The 16,784-nt window shown below is 42.7% G+C and overlaps 1 protein-coding gene across 1 annotated transcript in view; it reads right to left on the bottom strand.

Annotated features, from left to right (window-relative positions):
• The window catches only part of lrrc32 (leucine rich repeat containing 32), a 40,364-nt gene extending 27,475 nt beyond the window's left edge, over positions 1–12,889 (bottom strand). The window contains exons 1-2 of the mRNA XM_062974460.1: positions 12,431–12,889; positions 777–867 (exon numbers count right to left, since the gene is read on the bottom strand). Coding sequence (XP_062830530.1) covers positions 777–863 — 87 coding nt within the window. The 5' untranslated portion in view covers positions 864–867; positions 12,431–12,889. The remainder of the gene's footprint in view (positions 1–776; positions 868–12,430) is intronic.
• Between the last annotated feature and the right edge of the window lie 3,895 nt (positions 12,890–16,784).

Here is a 16,784-nt window from a genome sequence, read left to right as displayed (position 1 = left end):
CCCTTGCCCCTTGGGGAAAGAGCTATTCACCACCCTGCGCCTTTGATGAACGGGACCACTCGCATCGGAAGGAATCTGAATGTCTACAGCCAAACCCCAACCTCTGTCATTTTGCATGATTATGTCAGAATATGGTGTTTTGTTTCTCTGGGATCTGGGACCGCCAGATCAGCACCCCTCAATGGGCCAGATTATGTCCATCCCATAGAACAATAGCCTTCCTGGGTAGGGCCAGAGACACCCTCAGTCACTTTGTTATTTTTCCTGTTCAATAAAAGGAACCTCATTTATCAATGCTTAATCATCCCTTGTCCCAGCCCATGCCAGCCAGTGAGCCAAGCCCCTCTCTGTGATGGGTCAGAATTAGAGGCTTGGCTGAAGCCTATGCCATCTTGTGTATAAAAAGGGCTGTGAAACTGTATTCTGTATGCTATCTACTTTGTGAATGAATCATTAGCTAGCATCTTATCTGCAGATAGTAAAATCTTCCTTGGCTGAAAATCACCTTCTCTCCTTGCTTTCTGGCTGATTTCAATTGGGCCTGATCTGTATGCTCACCACAGCAGGGACTCACTCAAAATGGGAGCTCAGGCTGATCACTTGCCTGGGTTTCTACCAACAGGCTTCTCCCTGGTCTCACTGCCAGGGGTTGCCTCCTAAAATGAGGCCAACAATAGCTAGAGTAGAGCTAGAACTAGCAAGCAAGCAAGTATGCTAGATTGGTGGATCAGTCAATTGATCGATTGATAGATGAATTAGTCCGACAATGCTCCTACCATTTCACAAGGCGATACTTCCATGGGCCGATAGGTTGAGATGCCCCCGTTCAGCACTGCGAAGAAGAAGTAGAAGTGGAATTTCATGGCTCTGGAGAGAAAGAGAAAAGACATCCCAATTAGAGATCAAACTAGTCCATCACTGGCGTGCCAAGCTTTTAGTGGCTCCCATATCAGCTGGGTGAAGAATTCACTCTGGGTTTCAGTACAAACTTTAAAGATACTGAAGTCATTTAAGACACGTGTTCCACCTCCTTGGATAGCTCTTTTAAAATATGGACTCAGAGCATTTTGGGATTATATACAGTCATAGAACTATAAATCCTTTTTAACTGGCTTTGCTATGTGCCAGAAGATCCTGTAGTTTGTAGTTTGGTGAGGCACTAGATCAAACATGGGCAAACTTGAGCCCTCCAGGTGTTTTGGACTTCCACAATTCCTAACAGCCTACCGGCTGTTAGGAATTGTGGGAGTTGAAGTCCAAAACATCTGGAGGGCCCAAGTTTGCCCATGCCTGAACTAGATCTCACTAGCTGGAGGGATTCAGAATTCTGGGGCTTGTAGTTTTACAAGGTCTCTAGTCCTCTCTGCTTGAAAGTGCTGACGCCTCGCCAAACTACAAATCCCAGGATTACATCATTGAGCCATAGCAATATATTACACTGAATATACAGTGTAAATGAACCATCTGACTGGAGGCAGCTGGGAGTTGTAGTGCAGAAACTTTCTCAAGTTCTGCTGCTTGCAGAATGGCCTTTGCCTTTATTGCTTGACTCAGTCACAATCCGTCAGGAAGTGTATTTACCTTTAGAGTCTCTCCCTGCCATAAATGCATCCAGAGATAGTTTCAAAGGACCCACAGGGATGACCAGCAACGAGCCTCAAAGGACGAGGGCCAGACGAAATGGGACAGGAAGAAGGGGGGAAGGTTCTCCCAATTGCTTCTCATAAAGTCTAGAGATAAGAGATAAGTTCTGGAGACAGCTCTATCAATGACTTTCTCTGGTCTCATAGTGTCTGTCTGCACTGACTGACTCCTAACCTTCCTCGAATTCCATTTTAATGCTGGAGATGGGGAAACAGGGTTAGTTGGTCATCTTGAGGTTTCAAGATGAAAGGATATTCCGGAGATATTAGCAAGCTGGAAGGTGTCCAGACTAAAATGATCAAAGGTCTGGAGACCATGCCCTCTGAGGAGCATCTTAAAGAACTGAGTATGTTGCAGAAGAAAAGGAGAGGAGACCTGATAGCCATGTATAAATATGTGAAAGGGTTTCATAAGGAAGAGGGAGCAGGCTTGTTTGAAACTAGAACTAGGAGCAATTAATTCAGGAAAGGAGATTCTACCTGAACCTTAAGAAGAACTTCCTAACCATGCGAGCTGTTCAACAGTGGAACTCTCTGCCTCGGAGTGTGGTGGAAGCTTTTTCCTTGGAAACTTTTTAACAAATGCTGGATGTCCATTCTGTCAAGGATACTTTGATTGTGCTTTTCCTGCATGGCAGGAGGTTTATTTATTTATTTACAGTATTTATATTCCGCCCTTCTCATCTCGAAGGGGACTCAGGGCGGATTACAATGAACACATATATGGCAAACATTAAATGCCAACAGACAAACAACATACAGTATAGACAGACACAGAGACATTTAACATTTTTCCAGCTTCACGATTCCGGCCACAGGGGGAGCTGTTGCTTCACTGTCCACTAGTGGCTGTACTTCCTCATTCCTTTCCTTGTGTTTTGCTGGCAGTTTTTTATGGTGTTGTAAATTAGTTAAATTAGCCTCCCGCATAAAGCGTACCTAAATCTCCCTACTTGACAGATGCAACTGTCTTTCGGGGCTGCATAGCTCAACAGCAAGCCGGGCTATTTAATGGTCAGGGGCTTAACCAGACCCGGGCTTTGAACTCATGACCTTTCGGTCAGTAGTGATTTATTGCAGCTGGTTACTAGCCAACTGCGCCACAGCCCGTTGGACTAGGTGACGCATATGGTCTCCTCCAACTCTATTATTCTATGATTCTATAGGACCATCATAGTTTTCTATGGGTGAGCAGATGAAGACTGGTAGATGGGATAAGTTCTGTATCTGAAAAACTAGAGCTGACAGGAGGAAACAGGTGCCATTTTTGGAATCAGCAGGTCAAATATACCCAGAAACAGGGCTAATCTTTGAGGTACCAAAATGTGTGTTGGACATTGTTACCAGGGATAAGACTGGGTTGTTGTGAGTTTTTTGGGCTGAAACATGGCTATACAGCCCGGAAAACTCACAGCAACCCAGTGATTCTGGCCATGAAAGCCTTCGACAACACAGAGACAAGACTGTTATCGAGAAATCAGAACCCACAACAATATGAATTATATTTGAGTTATTATCTGTGGATATACCATCAGAACATTGTCTTCAAAGCAACTTTTCATGAATTTCATTGGAATGTTGCTTCACCACACCTTAGACTACAAGGAACAATGCACACCTAACCATGGAGCAAATGAGAAGTCACAGAAGGTGCCTCTCACTGGGAACCCATTCAGGATGGCGAACACTCATTGCTATCAGAGGGTTGTTGTATGTTTTCCGGGCTGTATGACCATGTTCGAGAAGTATTCTCTCCTGAAATTTCGTTCTTTGACTTCTAGGGACCACCAAATGCAGCATTGTCCAAACACGAGTCAAAAAACGTGAAAGACTCAACCAGAGAAATCAGCCATAGCGGAGCACTTGATGAACCAACCTGGACACAATATATTATTTGAGAACACAGAAATGCTCGATCACTCCAACAACTATCATGTCAGACTACACAGAGAAGCCATTGAAATCCACAAGCATGTGGACAACTTCATCAGAAAGGAGGAAACCATGAAAATGAACACAATCTGGCTACCAGTATTTTAAAAAACTCCAAAATCAGAACAGTAAATAAGGAGCAGCACTCTGTAAACAGAAGAATTCCAGACAGGAATCAATCAGGGGCAGCTAACGACTCTGAACAAAGGATTCCCCCAGGCCAGGATGTGAGGCTGGGAAGGCCATTTAATGCCAACAAAGGATTCCTCCAGCCAGGATGCAAGGCTGGGAAGGCAATTTAAGGCTAACAAAGGTGATTAATTACAACATTCACACTGGCCTCCAACAGACAACAGACAACAACAACAACAACAACAACAACAACAATAATGATCTGCCAACTGCAAAAGGCCACCCTACTGGGATCTGCGTGCATCATCCGAAAATACATCACACAGTCCTAGACACTTGGGAAGTGTTCGACTTGTGATTTTGTGATATGAAATCCAGCATGTCTATCTTGTTTGCTGTGTCATAATAAAATAATAATAATAATAATAATAATAATAATAATAATAATAATAATAAAATTATTTTTGTATGCCGCCTCCATCTCCCCAGCAGAAGACTCAAGGTGGCTCACAAGGGGAACAAGCCCAATATAATCACATAAAATCATAAAATAACAATTTAGACATCAGATAACACAATTTAAAAACAATTTAAACAAGTCATAGTTAAAATTGACATAGTTAAAATGTTAAACAATTTGTTAAATGAACAAGAGTTCTTCCCCCCCACCCTGGACCTTCCACAGATATATAAACCTTCCTTGCTTAGTTTCTCCATGCCTCACAACCTCTGAGGATGCCTGCCATAGATGTGGGCGAAACGTCAGGAGAGAATACTTCTGGAACATGGCCATACCCGGAAAACATACAACAACCCTGCGATCCCGGCCATGAAAGCCTTCGACAACACACTCATTGCTATCCATTGTTTCACCAGTAAGTATGGACCATTGTCCTCACCCAGGCTGGGAAAACTACTACCATTAGCATCTATGACCTCAAACCCATCCTCATCCTTTCCTTCCCACACCTTGTGAGAGGTGGAACCAGCAAACATCAAACGGATCAATAACCATGTATTAAATATCCCGCTTCACCTCTGGTCAGCTCTGAGGCCACTTTTCCAGCTGAAACTCCTAAAATCAATATGGCTCAATTGATACACCCGAGTGGGAACCTCTCCAAGTATTGCTGGAGTATACAGAGGTGGTTCAACCGTGAGGCGAACCAGGCACTTGTCTGTGGTTCCATTCTGTAGGAGGTGCAGTTGAGGCGCTCTTGGCTTCGGTCTGGGCCAGCTCGCCTTCAGGACCTGTGGCCGCCTCCAGGCCCAGGGCCAGGCCCGCCTCCGGGGCCAGGCCCACATCTATGGCAGGCATCCTCAGAGGTTCTTAGGTCTGTTGGAAGCTAGGTAAGGGGTTTATATATCTGTGGAAAGTCCAGGGTAGGAGAAAGAGCTCTTGTCTGTTTGAGACTAGTGTGAACGTTGCAGTTGGCCAGCTTGATTAGCATTTAATGGCCTTGCAGATTCAAAGCCTGGCTGCTTCCTCCCTGGGGTCATCCTTGGTTGGGAGGTGTTAGCTGGCCCTGATTGTTTCCTGTCTGGAATTCCCCCTGTTTTCAGAGTGTTGTTCTTTATTTAGGTTTTTCCTTAATCCCTCCTTATTATCCAACATTTTCGCTTATCCAACACTTTTATTTTTCAGTGATTGGTTTGGGGGGGTGTGTGCCAAAATTCTGTTCGCCTACACTTGAAAATTACCTTGGATCAGCCCTGGGAGTTATCTCCCTTCTTTCCCATGGTTGGTTATGCTTCCCAAATGAAACGTACAACCACACCTTCTAAGAGGTGGGTAAGGCAGATGTCCTCAAACTTGGGTCCTGCAAGTTTTCTGTGATGTCTCAGGCACCTTTGGCCCATGATCCCGCAGCCATCATAGATCAAACTGAAGAGGACTTGGGCTTTCTTCCATCTCAGCAAGATTCCGTCCCTTTCCAGATGTCTCCTGTTGACATTTCCGTGCCAGAGCCAATTAGGGATGCCCTTGAAATGGAGCCTGGTTCTCCAGAAAGTTTGGTGTTTGATAGAAGGGCTTTTCTCAAAATAGATCGCTCCCAAAGACAGAGTTTAAGGAGAAGTGTGAGATTAGCAGAGAGAGGCAATTGTGGCTAAATCGGTTCTCTTGGGAAGTTTCAGGGAGGCAGGCATCTGGTGCGATTTGGAAACAGCTCCGTTCTCTGGGAAGATTTGGGGAGTCAAACACCTGCTTGGGGGGAGCTCTTGAACTTCAATAAAAGTTCTGAGCTTTCCCTGTTGCGGTGTCAACGTGACTATTGACTAAAGAACATCGTCTCTTGTTCCTGAGCTTCCAAGCGGCCCAACGGCGTGTTTTACTCACGAGTAGTCTGGGAGTTGCGTCCCACTCCTTGCCAAGTTTGGACTGCGTTTTCAGATCCACCACGAAATACCTTGCCTAGCCCTGAATCCTTGTTCTGGACTTTACTTCAAGAACCTTCCTGTGAAACCTTGTTCTTTCCCCACTCAAACTTCCAAAGAGTTTGAGTGTGTTTCGGTTATTTGGATTATAGACTTTAGACTCTAATACTGGACACATTACTTCATTTTATTGGACTAATTTTGATCTTTTCTAAAAGGTCAACTGCTTGACTATATACTCTGCTTATTTTTGTTTAGAACTTTTATTGCTTTAATAAAGATATTAGATTGTTTATTGGCCTCCGTGTTGGTTTCCAGTGTTCACACTGCTTAGGGGTGTTACATTTTCTTGGATCTCAACTATCCAAAGGTCTTACAACAGCCATGAATTCTAGATGCTGAAGTCCAACACATCTGGGGATGGGCAAAGTTTGGTGCAGAGTGCTATCAACTTGCATCTCATCTACAATGTAGAGCTGGATTGAGTCTATGAAAGCTTGTGCTACCAACTTTGCTCTATAGGTAGGTTCTCGATCAGGCATGGGCAAACTTGGGCCCTCCAGGTGTTTTGGACTTCAACTCCCACAATTCCTAACAGCCGATAGGTTGTGTCAGCTGCGTTCCATGAGTATAAGCATTAGTCCCAACTTGGACAGAGCCACCAAATCAACTCATTTATCTCTGTGTTGCTTCGCCATTCAGCAGCTCATTGAATGGGTCTACTCTATTTGGGATTTTAACCAAGGGGATTGCAGCCATACAGTTGTGCATTCTTGGATGGCGTGTAAGTAAGTAAGTAACCAACCATTTGCTTCTGCTTTCAACGAGATTTACTGGGACGGCAGAAACATCCGCTGCGCATTCCTCTTTGCACAAGGGGACCATAAAAAAAGACCCATGGTCAGATATATCATCAGGAGAATGGTGGACAGAAACCACTTGTAATTACATCCGTGTAGATTTACACTGTACAAGCGTAGTGTTGGCTATTTAAGCCGTGTACAAAAACATACTTTCTTTGCAAGCTGCTACCAATCAGTTTCATTGGATGACTTCATGTTTCTGTTGCGAAACGTGCCCCCGTCAACCCTTATTTTGCAAATATCTCCCAGAATCATTTTACTCAAAAGCCTCTGATTTATTTACCTCCCAGTTTCATTCAGAGAAAAGAGTGAGGTGTGACACGGAAATATATTTAAATACCTGAAGCAATCACAAGTAGAAGATGGGACCAGCTTGTTTTCTGGTGTTGCATCTACGTCAAAGATAAAGTTTTTCCCCTGACATTAAGTCTAGTCCTGTCCGAATCTGGGGGTTGGTGCTCATCTCCATTTCTAAGCCAAAGAGCCGGCGTTGTCCATAGACACCTCCAAGGTCATGTGGCCAGCATGACTGCATAGAGCGCCTTCCCGCTGAAGTGGTACCTATTGATCTACTCACATTTACATGTTTTTGAACTGCTAGGTTGGCAGAAGCTGGGGCTAACAACAGGAGCTCACCTCGTCCCACAGATTCAAACCACTTAAGTGGCTAAGGGGGAAAAGGAAGGGGCCTGAGGCTGTTAGGAATTGTGGGACTTGAAGTCCAAAACACCCGGAGGGCCCAAATTTGCCCATGCCTGATCTAGGCCCTATAATCCTATTGATGCAGCCTGTGATTGCATTGGCTTTTTAAGATGCCGTGACACACTGTTGGCTCGTCTTCAGCTTGTGGTCTACTACGACTCCTAGATCCCTTTCACATGGACTGTTTTCAAGTCAGGCGCCAATCATCCTATATGTGTGCATTTCAATTTTTCTGTCTATAGGTGTAGCACTTTACATTTCTCCTGGTTGAAATTGATTTTGTTCCCTTTTGGCTCAGCTCTCCAATCTGTCAAAGCGAATCTTGATTTATTCTCTGCATAATAAGCTTTTCCTCCTAATTTGATGGGACTCGTTGGCTAATAGGAAAGCATCCGATCGCAGCCTTAATGCACAATTAATCAATGTATCTGATGCAGCAAAATCTGATGAGAGCATAGCACAGAATTCAGAACCCAAGGCACCTTCACACACATACACACAATATACTTTAATTGTATGTATATTTGAATTGCACTTAGTCCAGGTTTGATGCCATGAGTTGTAGTCCAGCAACATCTGGAGGAGGAGAATAATTTTCTCATATAAACAGTGTGGAACGACCATTTGAAACACTTGGCATATCACAAACACACATACAAGGGGCTGTGTTCGAAGCCACACATCAGGGTGAGCTCCCACTGTTAGCCCTAGCTTCTGCCAGCCTAGCAGTTCGGAAACATGCAATGCGAGTAGATCAATAGGTACCACCTCAGCGGGAAGGTAAAAGGGCACTCCACGCAGACATGCTAGCAATACAGTGGCCACATGACCTAGGAGGTGTCTATGGACAACGCCGGCTCTTTGGTTTAGAAATGGAGATTAGCATCAACCCTCAAAATCAAACACGACTAGACTTAAGTAAAAGTAAAGGTTTTCCCCTGACATTAAGTCCAGTTGTGTCCGACTCTGAGGATTGGTGTCTATTATTATTATTATTATTATTATTATTATTATTATTATTATAAGCCGAAGAGCCGGTGTTGTCCGTAGACACACCTTCTAGGTCATGTGGCCAGCATGACTGCATGGAGTGCCATTATTTTCCCACCGGAGCAGTACCTATTGATCTACTCACATTTGCATGTTTTCAAACTGCTAGGTTGGCAGAAGCTGGGGCTAACCACAGGAGCTCACCTCGTCCCGCAGATTCGAACCGCCAACCTTCCAATCAGCAAGTTCCACAGCTGAGAAGTTTAGCCCGCTGAGGGTTCAAACTGCACTAATTCTAGAGTATAGATGCATTCCCCTTACATTAAGTCTAAGTCGAAGAGCCGGCGTTGTCCGTAGACACCTTCTAGGTCATGTAGCCGGCATGACTGCATGGAACGCCGTTAAAATTCCCGCCGGAGCGGTACCTATTGATCTACTCACATTTACATATTTTCAAACTGCTAGGTTGGCAGTTCGAACCTAGTTGCCACTGGCATCACTGCATGGAGCGCTGTTTCCTTCCCAACGGAACAGTACCTATTGATCTACTCACATTTACATATTTTCGAAGTGCTAGGTTGGCAGTTTGAACCTAGTTGCCACTGGCATGACTGCATGGAGCGCTGTTTCCTTCCCAGCGGAGCAGTACCTATTGATCTACTCACATTTACATATTTTCGAAGTGCTAGGTTGGCAGTTCGAACCTAGTTGCCACTGGCATGACTGCATGGAGCGCTGTTTCCTTCCCAATGGAGTGGTACCTATTGATCTACTCACATTTGCATGTTTTCGAACTGCTAGGTTGGCAGAAGCTGGGGCTAACAGCAGGAGCTCACCCCACTCCCTGGATTCGAACTGCCAACCTTTCGGTCAGCAAGTTTGGCAGCTCAGCCGTTTAATCCGCTGCACCAACAGAGACTTAATATCGGGGGGAAACCTTTAATTTTACCTTTACTAGGATACAGGTGAATTTGTGAGGAAGTCAACATGATTTACAACTATTTAATGCAGAGATGAGAACATGTGGCTTTCGAATAGTGGCAGGACTATATTCCCAGAATGAGGAATGCTGGGCACTGCAGTCCAGAAACATCTTGAAGTCTGCGCAGTCAATATCTTAAAACAACCCATTGGCAAGCCGTAGTCCCGTGTCACATAACAGGCGAAAAAGTCCCTGTCGCGGTCAAGTTTGTTTGCTCTCATTGACTTCTCACCTGGTATTATTCAGAATCATGTTTCGGTTTTAACCCTTCTTCCATGACATTGATTGAAAGCACACCAACACACACTCACCAGAGTGCCGTCTGGCCACATTTTCCCTGTTTAACAGAAATGCCAGTTTACTCTGGAGGAAGTCCTGTTGAGTTGAGTGGGACAGGCTTGTTTATTTTCTTTATTATTTGCATTTCCATTCTACCTTCTTCCTCCAATTATGTCAAGGCAGTCTAAAAACAGAGGTTTTAAAACCAAGCCGGATGGTGCTGTGTTTTATGTAATTTAACAGATTTGTTTAAAAAGTACTGTATATACTCGAGTATAAGCCTAATTTTTCAGCGCTTTTTTTAAGACTGAAAAAAACCCCCTCGGCTTATACTCGGGTGAGGGTCCTGGTTGGCTTATATTTGGGTCAGCTTATACTGGAGAATATATGGTACATTTATTATTTTTCTATATTATTATTGGTATTATTGCATGTATTATTTTTCTCTATTATTGTTGCTACTATTGCATTTATTTTACTCTATTATTATTATTATTATTATTATTATTATTATTATTAATACATTTATTATTTCACACTGATATTATAGTAGAGTCTCACTAATCCAAGCCTCGCTTATCCAACATTCTGGATTATCCAACACATTTTTGTAGTCAATGTTTTCAATATATCATGATATTTTTGTGCTAAATTCGTAAATACAGTAATTACTACATAGCATTACTGTGTATTGAACTACTTTTTCTGTCAAATTTGTTGTATAACATGATGTTTTGGTGCTTAATTTGTAAAATCATAACCTAATTTGATGTTTAATAGGCTTTTCCTTAATCCCTCCTTATTATCCAACATATTCGCTTATCCAACATTCTGCCGGCCCGTTTATGTTGGATAAGTGAGACTCTACTGTATTGGATTTATTTTACTCTATTATTATTATTATTATTATTATTATTATTATTACTACATTTATTATTTCACTCTGATATTATTATTATTATTATTATTATTATTGCATTTATTATTTTACTCTATTTATTATTACTTGTATTATTTTCCTGTATTTATTATTATTATTATTACATGTATTATTTTACTCTACTATTATTAAAAGGATACATAAGCACATTTACGTTGAAGAAGATGAGAATAATGATTTTATCAGAGTTGAACAGTCTTATCTTAAATTTGAGCTTTATGCAAATATTCAAAAACATTTTACCTACCGATGTCTCAATTAATGTAATTTTATTGGTATCTATTTTTATTTCTGAAATTTACCACCCTCGGCTTATACTGGAGTCAATGTTTTCCCAGGTTTTTTGTGGTAAAATTAGGTGCCTCGGCTTATATTCGGGTCGGCTTATACTCGAGTATATACGGTACTTTTAACTATGTATTTTTAACATTTCTATGTTTAAATATATTTCTATTTTTATATGCACTAGGTTTTAATCCACATATTGTTATGTCCCTATGAGTCTCCTTTGGTAGAGAAATTGGGAGGCATAAATATTATTACTGGGTTGCTGTGAGACCATGTTCCAGAAGCATTTTCTCCTGACATTTTGCCCACATCCTCAGAAGTTGTGAGGTCTGTTGTGGGTTTTATATATCTGTGGAATGATGTCCAGGGTGGGAGTAAGCACTCTTTTCTGTTTGAGGCAATAATAATAGTAGTAATAATAATAATAATAATAATAATAATAATAATAATAATAATAATAATAATAATTTTTTTATCACCATCTGCCAACTGCAAAAGGCCACCCTACTGGGATCTGCACACATCATCAGAAAATACATCACACAGTCCTAGACACTTGGGAAGTGTTCGACTTGTGGTTTTGCGAAACGAAATCCAGCATATCTATCTTGTTTGCTGTGCCATACAACGTCGTTGTGTTGATAATAATAATAATAATAATAATAATAATAATAATAATAATAATAATAATAATAATAAGCAAGCCATCAGAACAAACAAGTGTGAATGTTGCAATTGGCTACCTTGATTAGCATTGAATGGCCTTGCAGCCTGAATCATAGAATCATAGAATAGTAGAGTTGGAAAAGACCTCATGGGCCATCCAGTCCAACCCCTTTCTGCCAAGAAGCAGGAAATTGCATTCAAAGCACCCCCGACAGATGGCCATCCAGCCTCTCCAAAAGCCTGAGTTGCAAATTGCTTCATTCTCCCACCCTGGACCTTCCACAGATATATAAACCTCCCTTGCTTAGTTTCCCAACAGACCTCACAGTCTCTGAGGATGCCTGCCATAGATGTGGGCAAAACGTCAGGAGAGAATGCTTCTGGAACGTAGCCTGGAAAATGCACAACGACCCAGTGCTTCGTTGGGCTCACTCTCCAGTTAAGTTCACTAAAAAAAAGTCCAGGCAAATAAAGAGCAGATGTTCCTTTTTACCAGGTGCAAATAAACATCTCGGAGTCAAAGAAGTCAGAGAGATTATTCTATTTACTGATTCTTTTCTTATCAGGGCCAACATCTGCTTAGATTTCCTCCCAGAGACCAACAAACCCAGCAAACCCCCAAATCTCTTGTACTCACCTAATGTTATAGGAACAAGGCTGGCTCTTCTGGGTTTCCTTTGCAGAACGTCAACGAGGGAGCAAGGCAGGAGCGCATGCATGCGCCGTCCAGAGGCATGAGAGCCGAATGAGCGAGAGATCCAGCCGAGAGCCAGAGCGAGTCAGCCAAGGAAGGGAGTGGGTGAGCACAGATCACTCCTCACAGAGGATCCCTTGGCTCCCTTTAGCGCTCATCCTGCTTCCTCCAGTTTTGGTCATGACTTTCAGAGGACCGTGTGATGTGCGCCGTGTGCTCCAAACCGCTCTGATATTTATTTTGAAATTAAAAAGTCTGGTTTCCTGGAGCTCTCGCTGTGTGGGGGTGGCCTTGTGAGCATGCCAACTTCTTCTCTCACGTTGACAACATCTGAGCCTTTCCAAAGAAACGACAGGGCCCCCGAAATCCCCGTTCACAGATTTGGCTTTGTAATGTGTCTGCATCGCAGATGCATGCGTCTGGTTCGAATTGTGCCGCTCACCAAGACGTCTTCAAGGGCCAAGTTGTTTCCTATTTGGAGAGACCCCAGGACACTGCTGTGCACATAAGTGAGGAAAAGTCAGATAGGAAACACTTGCCAAGGCAACGTGGAAAGAAAGCAAATATAATATCCCAAAATTATGTTTGCTTTAGGACACATTTGCATTGACTACACATGGAGAAGGGACCCTGAATGAGATGTGTTGTGGATTAACTACTCACAAAGTTGATTCTGTGCAACATGTGGGTATGTTTCGGCATGTTTAAAGGTAAAGGTAAAGGTTTTCCCCTGACGTTAAGTCCAGTCATAGCCGACTCTGAGGGTTGGTGCTCATCCCCATTTCTAAGCTGAAGAGCCAGTGTTGTCCGTAGACACCTCCAAGGTCATGTGGCCACAGGCATGGAGCGCCGTTACTTTCCCGCCGGAGCAGTACCTATTGATCTACTCATATTTGCATGTTTTTGAACTGCTAGGTTGGCAGGACCTGGGGCTAACAGCAGGAGCTCACTCCACCCCCGGATTCGAACCGCCAACTTTTCAGTCAGCAAGTTCAGCAGCTCAGCAGTTTAACCCGCTGCGCCACAGGGACTCCTAGATAGATAGATAGATAGATAGATAGATAGATAGATAGAGCTAGAGTTACACTTTCATTCTGCTCCCGGGATTTGAACCTGGGACCTTTTGGTCCGCAAGTTCAGCAGCTCACACACTGCGCCACCAGGGGCCCCTTGAGCATGTTTAGCTTAGAGAAAATCAGGCCAAGAGGCGACATGAGAGCCGTGATTAAATATCTTTTTTAGAAGATGGAATTAGGGAGAGCATGGCCCCTAGTAATATGCTTGAAGTCAAAATGTAAGAAAAATTGGGAGGAATTTGTGATAGTATGGAATAACTTGTACAACATTGCCTTGCCATTGCCCTTTGCTGGACATGATAGTTCTTCCCATTCTATGATTCCATGAATAATATCCAAGGCAATGTTGTACAAGTTATTCCATACTACCACAAATTCCTCCCAATTTTTCTTAAATTTTGACTACAAGCATATTACTAGGGGCCATGCTCTCCCTAATCCCATTCCTTATCTCTTAAGAGCTGATGTGCAGGGCAAATTGGTGATCTCCAAGAGCCACAGTTAGAAGATTTTGCTTTGAACAAGTCATGGTGCAATGTTTACACTAGTATCACTTCAGCAAATGTAACTACGAAACCCACTATACTTTATTGGGCTGAAAATAAGACATGGCAACTGTAGATGAATATTCAAACTGTAGTTTTACAAACAAAAGACAACAAAAGACAACTGCTAACAGCAGCAATATTCACAGTAACCTCTCAGGTGTCAACAGCAATGCTTGGCCATACTAATGTGTTAAAAAAAAAACAACAGACCCCATCCCACTGAGCACTGCAATGCCTTTAAAACTATTATTGCAAACTAGAATACACTTCTGAGAACATAAAAGAGAAATCACAACACATGCCAGAAGAATGAAGCTTCTAAAAGTGAAGGATATTCCTTCAAGGAGAAGGGGACAAGACACAAGCAATGGGTTCAAACTCTAGGAAAAGACATTCTTCTGCCTGAAAACATTAGGAACCACTGAGTTGGCCTGCTGCGAGTTTTCAGGGCTGTATGGCCATGTTCTAGAAGCATTCTCTCCTGATGTTTTCACCACATCTATGGCAGGCATCCTTAGAAGTTATGAGGTCTGTTGGAAATTAGTGGGGATTATATATATGTGGAATAATGTCCAGGGTGGGAGGCAAGTCTGTTTGAGGCAAGTGTGGATGTTGCAATTAATCACCCTGATTACCATTGAATTGCCTTGCAGCTTCAAAGCCTGGCTGCTTCCTGCCTGGGGGAATACTATGTTGGGAGGCGTTAGATAAAGGTAAAGGTAAAGGTTTTCCCCTTGACATGAAGTCTAGTTGTGTCTGACTCTGAGAGTTGGTGCTCATCTCCATTTCTAAGCCAAAGAGCCGGCGTTGTCCTTAGACGTCTCCATGGGCATGTGGCCAACATGATTGCATGGAGCACCGTTACCTTCTCACCGGAATAATACCTATTGATCTACTCACATTGGCATGTTTTCGAACTGCTAGGTTGGCAGAAGCTGGGGCTAACAGCAGGAGCTCACTCTGCTCACCAGATTCAAACTGCTGACCTTTCGGTCAGCAAGTTCAGCAGCTCAGCGGTTTAACCCACTGCGCCATTGGGGGCTCCCAAGGTGTTAACTGGCCCTGATTGTTTCTTGTCTGGACTTCCCTTGTCTTCTGAGTGTTGTTCTTTGTTTACTGTCATAGCAAAGGATTCCCCCAGGCAGGAAGCAGCCAGGCTTTCTTAGCATTAAGCAGTTAAACTGGTGTTAAAATGCATTCATTCTACTGTGTAGATGCACCCAGAGTCCATCAATCTTTAGGAGTGACACAAATATTTTGAATGTTCATACATCATACTTTCACCCACAGCTATACTCACGGAAGAGAACAAATCAGCTATAAACTAAATGTAAGAATGTACGTTTCACCCTTCAGCATTTGAGTTGCAAATTGAAATGCAAAGTTTCATTTTTTTAGGTTGATAGAACACACAGCAAAAGAAAGTTCCCACAATTCAATGTCTGAATATTTCAGAAGCTATCCTTTGGGATTTCAAATATTTCCCAAAACTTCAGACTTTGAGAAATTCATTTAAGTGGAATTAGGAAGGAAAGGGGGGGGGGGGACTTTGCCAGCGTCAAACGCATACTATCCCCACTGTATGCAAATGTCCTTATCTCCCATGATTATTACAGTGCTATTTATTCCATGTTAACATCTATAGTCGTCATTGGAATGACAGAAAATGCCATTAAAATAAAGGGATAGTAAGCTTAAAAATATGTAAAAATAGCAAATGTTTTAAAGGTAGTGATCTCACTTTGAGATTCCTTTCCTTTCTTTCTGAGTTCTGTAAGAGATATGGGAACTTTAGGACATTATAATACTACTACTACTACTAGTAGTAGTAGTAATAATAATAATAATAATAATAACAACAACAGACTGACTACAAACAGAGGCACAACTATGATGCACAGACTGACTACAAACAGAGGCATAACTATGACGCACAGACTGACTACAAACAGAGGCACAACTGTCGCACAGATTGACTACAAACAGAGACACAACTATGTCGCACAGACTGACTACAAACAGAGGCACAACTATGACGCACAGACTGACTACAAACAGAGGCACAACTATGACGCACAGACAGACTACAAACAGAGACACAACTATGTGGTCCACATGATTCATTGGAACTTATGCCTCAAGTACCACCTCCCAGCAGCAAAGAACAGGTGGGATCACAAACCTGCAAAGGTTGTGAAAAATGAACACGCAAAGATACTGTGGGACTTCCAAATCCAGACTGACAAAGTTCTGGAACACAACACACCACACATCACAGTTGTGGAAAGGAAAAAGATTTGGATCATTGATGTCGCCATCCCAGGTGACAGTCGCATTGACGAAAAACAACAGGAAAAACTCAGCCGCTATCAGGACCTCAAGATTGAACTTCAAAGACTCTGGCAGAAACCAGGGCAGGTGGTCCCGGTGGTGATGGGCACATTGGGTGCCGTGCCAAAAGATCTCAGCCGGCATTTGGAAACAATAGACATTGACAAAATTACAATCTGCCAACTGCAAAAGGCCACCCTACTGGGATCTATGCGCATCATCCGAAAATACATCACACAGTCCTAGACACTTGGGAAGTGTTCGACTTGTGGTTTTGTGAAACGAAATCCAGCATATCTATCTCGTTTGCTGTGTCATACTATGTTGTTGTGTCAATAATAA

Source organism: Anolis carolinensis, chromosome 3 (genome assembly GCF_035594765.1).
Source record: "Anolis carolinensis isolate JA03-04 chromosome 3, rAnoCar3.1.pri, whole genome shotgun sequence".
NCBI lineage: Eukaryota > Metazoa > Chordata > Lepidosauria > Squamata > Dactyloidae > Anolis > Anolis carolinensis.
The sequence above is the reverse complement of the archived record's forward strand: the minus strand, read 5'-3'. Positions and strand labels throughout refer to the sequence as shown.